At 39.1% G+C, this 9,703-nt stretch overlaps 1 protein-coding gene across 1 annotated transcript in view; it reads right to left on the bottom strand.

The window, feature by feature from the left end:
- Positions 1-7,196: 7,196 nt before the first annotated feature.
- LOC125116555 (cytochrome P450 2C18-like) overlaps positions 7,197-9,703 on the bottom strand; it is a 39,964-nt gene continuing 37,457 nt past the window's right edge. Inside the window, exon 9 of the mRNA XM_047761872.1 lies at positions 7,197-7,742. Within this exon, the coding sequence (XP_047617828.1) occupies positions 7,561-7,742 (182 nt within the window). The 3' untranslated portion in view covers positions 7,197-7,560. The remainder of the gene's footprint in view (positions 7,743-9,703) is intronic.

Below are 9,703 nucleotides of genomic sequence, written 5' to 3'. Positions count from 1 at the left end.
GACCTGTATCCACCATTAAAGTATCATACAGGATAGTTTCACTGCCCTAAAAATGCTCCATGGTCCATTGATCCATCACTCCTTCCCAGGACCCTGGGAACCACTGATCTTACATTATCTCCATAATCTTGCCCTTTCCCGAATGTTATAGACCTAGAATTAGACAATACATAGCATTCAAATTGGTTTCTTTCACTCAGTAATGTGTTTGAGATTCCATTGTGTGTTTTCATGACTTGCTTCCTCACTCCTTTTTAACAAGAAATAATATTCTATTCTATTGATGTATCACAGTTTGTTTATACATTCGCCAATTGATGGACATCTTGGTTGTTCCCAAGTTCGGGCATAAATTTATGAATACAGCAACTATAAACATTAATTGTATCAATAAATGTGTTTTACTTTATGAACATATTTTATGAAACCTGCTTTATGAAATGATGCAACCAACAAGGGCCTAATCTCCAAACAACTCATACAACTCAACACACACAAAAAAACCCCACTCCTTTAAAAAATGGGCAGAAGACCTAGACATTTCTCCAAAGAAGACATATGGATGGCCAATAGGTACATGAAGAGATGCTCAAAATCACTAATTATTAGAGAAATGCACATCAAAACTACAAAAAGGTACCACCTCACACTGATCAGAATGGCCATCATTAACAGGTATACAAATAACAAAGGGTGGAGAGGGTATGGAGAAAAGGGCACCCTCCTATACTGTTGGTAGGAATGTAAGTTGGTACAACCACTATGGAAAACAGTATGGACATGCTTCAGAAAACTAAATATAGAACTACCATATGACCCAGAAATCCTACTCCTGGGTATTTATCCAGACAATTCTTTCATTCAAAAACATACCTGCAGGAGTTGCCTTTGTGCCTCAGTGGCTAATGAACCTGAGTAGGATCCATGAAGATGGGGGTTCGATCCATGGCCTCACTAAGTGGTTTAAGGATCCAGCGCTGCTCTGAGCTGTGGTGTAGGTCACAGACACAGCTCAGATCCCATGTTGCTGTGGCTGTGGTGTCGGTTGGCAGCTGTAGTTCCCATGTGGTGCTCAGCCTGGGAACTTCATATGCCCTGAAAAGTTAAAAAAAGGGATACATGTACCCCTAAATTCATTGCATCACTATTCACAACAGCCAAGACATGGAAACAACCTAAATGTCCATTGACAGATGAATGGATGAAGAAATGTGGTACATATACACAATGGAATACCACTCAGCCATAAAAAAACCCAAAATAATGCCATTTGCAGCAACATGGATGGAACTAGAGACTCTCATGCTGAGTGAAGTCAGTCAGGAAAAGAAAGACAAATACCATATGATATCACATATCTGGAATTGAATATACAGCACAAATGAACCTATCTACAGAAAAGAAACTTACAGACACGGAGAACAGATGTGTGGTGGTCAGGGGGAGGGGGTAAGGAGTGGGATGGAGTGGGAGTTTCGGATTGGTAGACCCAAACTCTTGCATTTGGAATGGATAGGCAATGAGGTCCTGCTGTATAGCACAGGGCACTGTATCTAATCACTCATGATGGAACATGTTGCGGGAGAATGTGAGAAAAAGAATGTATACATATGTATAACTGGGTCACTTTGTTGTACAGCAGAAATTGACAGAACACTGAAAATTAACTAGAATAAAAAAATTAAGAAAAAAAGTCTATGGCCCCATGTACACTCTGTATTTTGGCATGAAGCCCACCGTGGTACTGTGTGCATATAATGCCACATGGATGCAATGTGGATGCAACTGGAGATTCTCATACTAAGTGAAGTAAGTCAGAAACAGAAAGACAAATACCACACGATACCACTTATATGTGTAATCAAAAATATGACATAAATGATCCCATCTACAAAACAGAAACTGACTCACAGACATAAGGAACAAACTTGTGGTTGCCAAGGGGAACGGAGCAACGAGTGGGATGGACAGGGAGTTTGGGGTTGGCAGAAGTCCTACTGTACAGCACAAGGATCTATTGATTTCTTATTTTCAATTTCATTGGTGTCTGCTGATTTTTGGGTTTTTTCTTCTGTGGACTCTGTATATAATTTTCCTCCCCTTTCTCTAATTTCCTAAGGTGGATGTTTTACATTATTGATCTTACATCTTCTTTCTTTTCTAATGTATGAATGCAATCTCTACATTTCCCTCTAAGCACCCTATCTCATAAACTTTGATAAGGTGGATTTTCATTTAATTTAGTTCAAAAATATCTTTTAACTCTCTTGAGATTCCCCTTTGACCTAGGTTGATTGAGAAGTGTGTTGTTTTGTCTCAAATATTTGCAGACTTTTCAGCTAATTTTTTAGACAATACTACAAGCAGTTAATGCCAACCATCTGGACAATCTAAAAAGAAATGGATCCATTTCTGGAAACATACAATATTCAGAGACTGAATCAGGAAGAAATGGATAATATGAATGGATGGATCACTAGTAGTGAAACACAATTTGTACTTTTAAAAAATCCCAGAAAACATAAGCTATACAGGGGATTTCTATCAAACATATAAAGACCCAACACCTATCCTTCCCAAACTATTCCAAAAAGTTGAAGAGGATGGAACACTCCAAAATTCATTCCACATGCCACCATTATGGTGATACTGAAACGAGTTAAAAACACTACCAAAAAGAAACTAACAATCCGGTATCTCTGATGAATATTGATGCAAAAATCCTCAACAAGGTACTAGCAAACTGAGTTCTACATTACACAGGAAGCAACATACACCATGCTCGGAGGAAGGATGGGTGAGGGAGGGCTATTTATTCCAGGGATGTAAGGATGGTTTAATGTCTAGAAATCAATTATCATGATATACCACATTAACAAAAGGGAAAAATAAAAATCACATGATCATCTCAATAAGTGAGAAAAACAGTTGATAAATTTCAATATCCATTCATGATTAAAAAGTCTCATCAAAGAGGAGACAGAGAGAATATATCTCAACATAATAAAGACAAACATGTATGTCAACACATATGACCACCCATAGCTAATGTCATATACCATGGTGAAAAGCTGAAAGATTTTCTGCTGAAATCAGGAATGGGACAAGAATGTCTATCTTGGGAAGTACCTGCTGTGGTGCAGCAGAAACGACTCCAACTAGGAACCATGAGGTTGTGGGTTTGATCCCTCACCTCACTCAGTGGGTTAAGGATCTGGTGATGCTGTGAACTGTGGTATATTTCAGCAGCATAGCTCTGATGGGACCCCTAGCCTGGGAACCTCCATATGCTGTGAGTGCAAAAAAAAAAAAAATAGCACGTCTATCTCTACTTCTATTTAACATACTATTGGAATATATTCTCTAGCAGCATGAATATCTCTGCCCTCACTTTTTTCATTTATCCACAATCTATAATCACAAGACACATTTTTGTACTATTGTTACAGATAAACTATCCTGTTAGATGAATTAAGAATAATAAAAATTATTTTAATCCATCTTCCATTATTTCCTCTGTAATGCTCTTTCTTTGTTTATATGAATTAGAGTTCTTTACTTGTATTATTTTTCCTCTCTCTGAAGAAAACTTATTTTGATATTTCTGCCAGTCAAGTATTGGAAACAAATCCTTTCAATTTGGTTTGTCTGAGAGTCCTTCTTTCTTGTCTTTTTTCTTTCTGTCATTTTTAGAGCCGCACCTGCGGCATATGGAGGTTGCCAGGCTAGGGGTGGAATCCAAGCTGTAGCTGCCAGCTGCTGGGTGCCACAAAATGGCTAAGAAGAATAATCCTGTGTGAAGCCTTACTGTAAGCAAAGCTACAGCAGAGGCTGAAGAAACTGAAACTGCAAAGCAGTTTCGAAGAATCCCCCAGCTGATCCTACTTAGTAAAAATTTCTGAAATATGATTTCCTCTTCTATTCTTGCGCTTCTTTTCTGTCTGACGCTTATGTGTGTTATGAGTCATTCTTGGCTCATAATATTGGGAACTTTCTCAAATTCCTGAGCTTCCACCCAAGTATGGGCCATTACCTACTTATAAACCTAAGCCCTTGTCAAATAGGTGAAAACAATTGAACTATACATAAAGAACTTTCCTAAGAATGGGAAGTTTCCCTTCAGAGGAGTAATAGTAAATATTATGCAGAACTGCCATGTAGGCCTGGAGATCTTTGTTGGACTCTGGTCCGTCCCCATGGAGACAGATTAGGGGGTGGTTTGGGTGTTGCCCATGGCCCAACAATTGTGGATATTATAAGACAAGACATATATTTTTTTTATAATAAACGCTACCTGTTGGGACCCAGCAGGTGGAAATTATCATTATAATTGGCAAGATTTTTTGATGTATATAAATTTTATAATTAATAAAGCTTTTTATAATAGATAAGGTTTATTTAAGACAGTTTATGTTGGCACAACCTGCTAATGGTCTGAGGTCAGCCTGACCTCGAAAGCAAGCCACGTGTGAATACCCCACCCCCCCGTTAATGGCTATTCATGCCTGCTAGAGGAGCACAATAGATAGCTTAGGCAAGAATATTTATCACCTTATGCCAAATTAAAGTAAAAATAAGATACCTATTATTCTGCTTGCTATTTACTTATTTTTTAAGAATAAAAGTACAGTTTGTACGTAATCTTCATTTAAAATCTAAAACTAAAAGAATAGTTTGGAATAATAAATTAACATATATTGTTGTTTGTATAATCATGCATAAAAGTAAAATGTATAAAAGCTGATGCTCTCCTTTCAATAAACGGGTCATCTGCAGCTGAGGGAGTTGGCTCCAATTCTTTCCGCGCCTGTTTGTAGCCCCTCCTCCTGTTCGTCGTCTTCTGGCTGCTGGGGCTGGACCCCGGCAGCCAGCCTACACCACAGCCACAGCAATGCTAGATCTGAGCCTCGTCTGCAACCTACACCACAGCTCAGGGTAATGCTGGATATTGAACCCAGTGAGTGCGACCAGGGATTGAACCTGTGTCCTCATGGATACTAGTCAGATTCATTTCCACTGAGCCACAATGGGAACTCCAAGAGTCCTTATTGCTCTTCACTTTCGTAGCCACTCCCATGGCCTGCAGAAGTTCCCAGGCCAGGGATCGAACCCAAGCCACAACTGTGACAAGGCTGAGTCTTTAACTGCTAGGTCAGCAGGGAACTCCTCTCCTCCACTTTTTTCTTTTTTTTGCTTTTTAGGGCCTCACAGGCATAAAGAAATTCCCAGGCTAGGGGTCAAATTGGAGCTGCAACTGCTGGCCTACATCACAGCCAGAGCAACTCGGGATCAAAGCTGTATCTGCTACCTACACCACAGCTGTAGCAAGGCCACATCTTTAACCCACTGAGCGAGGCCTGGGATGGAACCCACATCCTCATGGATACTAGTTGGGTCCATCACTGCTAAGCCATGATGGGAACTCCCTCTCCTTCATTTTTACAGATAATTTCACTGGATACATAAATAAAAGTGGATGGGAGCTTTTTCCTTTAGATACTTCAAATATTTTACTCCACTCTCTTTCTGCTTGCATTTTGAGATAATTCCAATGTAATTTTTATTCTGTTCCCCTCTAGGTAAGATGTTCTCTTCCTCTGGCTGCTTTCATTTCCTTTGTCGGTATATTCTGCATTTGACTATGATGTGCCTCCGTGTAGACTTTGGGATATTTTTCCTACTTGATGTTCTCTGAGTTTCCTGAATCTGTGGCATAGTGTCTGACATTAATTGTGGGAAACTCTCTGAAATTACTGCTCAAATATTTCTTCTGGAGATCTCTCTGTCTTTAAATAATCTTTTCCATTGAAGCATTATACACAGAGAGAACAATACACATGTTCTAAATGTGCAGGTCAACGCACTAACACCAAGGGAATATATCTGTATAACCAAGATACAGGTCATGAAAAAGAATTCCATGATTTTTTTTTTCTTTGTACTGTTGTGGACATTTCATTTTCTTCCTGTGTGGTGATCATTTGATTGGTCTGTTACATGCCTTCCGATACATGTTTTCTTCATATCCCAATGTATTGCATTTCTGTTAAGTACATACTTAGAAGTAGAACTGCTGGACACACATGCATTTACCTCCAGTAAAGAATGCCAAAGAATTGTCCAAATGGTTGAACCCATTTACAGTTTTACTCAAAAGGCCAGGTGCTTTGCTTTCTTGCCTACATTTTGTATAAATTTTTTTTTTCATTTTAACCATTCTGATGGCTCATAAGAGTATCTCATTAAAATTTTAACTTGCATTTCCATGACCCTTAATGTTGCTGAGCACTCCTCAGATGTCCACTGGCAATATTGAGTCTTCATATGGGAACAACTAAGTTATTTTGGATATGAGCCAATAGTTAGCTTCACACCGTTTTTAAACAAATATGTGTCAGAAAGAAAACTTGGTAGTATGTAGAAAGAATTACTTTACTCTGAACCATTTGAAGGTAAATTGCTGGCCAAAGATCTGAATTATTTTAGTAGATGTTTTCTTAAAAGAAGGCACATCTCCTATATAACTGTAATAAAACCTTCCAAATCAATAAAATAGCACGCACACAATAGGAATTTCTAATTCTCATTTCTATTGGTGTTTCAGGGATAAGTCCCAAACATACCCTTTATCTCTCAGTTCTCTACACTTCAGAGATGTCATGAGACTAAAGCCTTCAGGATCCCAAAGTATCATAACTTCCAACACACTGATGTTAAGAAGAAAGCAAGGTGATGGGATGTAGAAAGAAAAATAGAATCTGCTAACATCTTCCCAGGATTTTGTTCTTGTTTAGAGAGAAAAGAATGACACTTAGAACACATGATTGTAAGTACGAAAGTACATATTAAGATTTGCCTGTAAGCTTGAAATAGAAAGTAATGAGAATATTTCATGTCTTTAGTGTTGACAGAAACCAGAAGAATGAATTCTAATTCTTTCTCTTCATTCCTTCCTAATGCTGATCCTCTATTTCTCTACAGGTTAGGACCATTCTTAGACACAATTTCTCTCATTTTTCCAAGCCAAACCTCAAGTAACTCTAGATGACACTCAGCAAAAAGAGTTTTTCTGCCCTCTTCCCCTTGCTCCTTCTCTGTTCTTATCACTATGAAGACAAGAAAGGCCTCTTCGGACTCTATTTTTTAATCATTTCTTACCTGCACTACACACAAAAGAAGGAAAGTCTGAGAATGGCTCAGCAAAGTATGATGCTTTTTATTTAGAAATGCAGAGGACAAACAGCTACATACTGGCTTACATTAATCTCTCTACCATTTCACAGTGATAACACAGCACTAACTCAATATTAGGTAGCAATGAACACATGTGATAGCCAATTTGAGTGTTAGAGTATAAAGATAGCACATACATTTGTGCAGTAAAACTTGGGAAACTTTTAATAGAGGTTGGATATTTGCTGGATATTGAGGGAATGTGGAGATATAAGGTGATGGGAGGTCAGAGAGAGCACCCCTGGTAATGAGAAAGGGGTGAACGAAGCCCAGAAGAGGACGAGTTACAGAGAACAGTGTGGCAGCAGCCACAGGGTCTGCTCTTCATTATACAGGAATGAAGCGGAGCTGGTATGAGCGTGGCACGTGGCTGAACCCACTAAAAACAGGGGTGGTGTCGATGTCCTTTAGGTCAACCACAGGTTCCAGGGTAAATTTCTGTAAAATGCTAGTCAGGAATAAAAATAGCTCCATGCGGGCCAGGCCTTCTCCCACACAAATTCGTTTTCCTAAAAATAACACACATAGGGGATTTGACCCCAGAATATTGTTTAGAACTCTCACAGAAAATATGCAATAACTATTTGACAAATAACTGAATAGGAGGAGGGTTGGAAGGATGGTTAGAGAGACAGAGGTTGGATATACTTTCAAAAGCACATGGCTAAATGTGTGACACTCCCACTGGAAAATAGTCAATGTCTCTCTCCCACCTGTTTCATGAGATGAGGTCCAGATGGGTTGAACTGGCCCTCCATACTTTGTTCCCAGTCTAATGTTCCATGTCATTCCTTCCACTCTTCAGTGCTATGCTACTGTACGACCTACTCCCAGGGCTAGCCATATCCAGGCATTTAAAAAATTAAGGTACATTTTATTTACAATGTGGTGTTAATTCCTGGTATACAGAAAAGCGATTCAGTTTTATACTGATATATATACGTATCGATATAAAACTGAATATGTATAAAATACATATTCTTTTTCACAGTCCTTTCCATTATGGTTTATTATAGGATAGCGAATATACTTCCCTGTGCTATACAGTAGGACCTTACTATTTATCTATTTTGCAGAGTCATTTGTATCTGCAAATGCCAAACCTCTCACTTATCCCTCCCTCACCCCCTTTTCTCTTTGGTGACCATATGTTTGTATTCTCTGTTTATGAGTCTATTTCTGTTTTACAAATAAGGCTATTTGTATCATATTATAGACTACACATTTAAGTGCTATTACGTGGTATCTGTCTTGCTCTTTCTGGCTTACTCACTTAGGATGATAAGTTCTAGGTCCATCCATGTTGCTACAAATGGCATGATTTCATTCTGTTTTTATAGCCGGGTAATATTCCTTTGGGTATATATGCTGCCACACCTTCTTTAATCATTGTTAATGGACATTTAGATTCCTTCCATGTCTTGGCTACTGCAAATTGTCCTGCTATGAACACTGGAGTGCATTTATGTTTTTGAATTAGAGTTTTGTCCAGATACATGCCCAGGAGTGGGACTGCTAGATCAGATGGCAGCTCTGTTTTCAGTTTGTTAAGGAACCTCCATACTGGGGGCAGTGGCTGCTGTTGTTGTCGTTACTGAGAAAAGCAAGATGGCCAAAATGTACTCTGGAAATTTTAACGCATTCAAGGAACTTACAGATCAAGTCAGCAGAGATTAACCCCAAAAACATGTGCACAGGAAAAAGATAATGTGCATTCGTTGGTATGTACACACTGAATATTCGTAAAAACCATCATTCTCTAAATGCTGGCACAGCTCAGGGTCATCTCCAACCCACCGCCTCCTTTTTGAAAAAATTTCACTGGAGTATAATTGACTCACATGTTGTGTTAGTTTCAGGAGGTATATTGGGTTTCTTTTAAGAGAAGTTCATTTTCTCACAGTTCTGGAGGATAGATATCCACGATGAAGGTGTTGGCTGTTATGATTTCTTCAAAGGCCTCACCCTCAGCTGGTAGATGACTCTCTTCTCACCATGCCCTCATATTGTCCTTCCTCTGTACACACACCTAGCCATATACGCCTTTCATCAATCTCCAATGCACCATGAGGTTTCTAACTTTGACTCGTGCTTTTCCATTTGGTTAAGGTGCTCTTCTCCTATACTTCCTTCAGGACCCATGTCCCATGTCACTTCCTCTTTATGATCTTCACAGGCAATAGAATCTTGCCCTCTCTGGGTTTCCTCAGAATTATATTCATGCTTCAACTGAAGCATGGATCACCCTGAATCATAATTCTCCATTTAATTATTTTTCAGCTCTGCTAAAATGTGCACTTTTGAAGGGAAGGCCCAGTCCTTGACATCTTGGTACAAACTGAGCAAGACCCAAAGCAGGCATCGAAAGCTTCAATTGCATGAAGGTTACTCTATGGCCAGAGGCAAGGCACACACTGTAGCCATGGAGAACCAGTTTCGAAGGCCTAGAATCATGAGTGGAGGAAGATCA

Source organism: Phacochoerus africanus, chromosome 15 (genome assembly GCF_016906955.1).
Source record: "Phacochoerus africanus isolate WHEZ1 chromosome 15, ROS_Pafr_v1, whole genome shotgun sequence".
NCBI classification, from domain to species: Eukaryota; Metazoa; Chordata; class Mammalia; order Artiodactyla; family Suidae; genus Phacochoerus; species Phacochoerus africanus.
The sequence above is the reverse complement of the archived record's forward strand: the minus strand, read 5'-3'. Positions and strand labels throughout refer to the sequence as shown.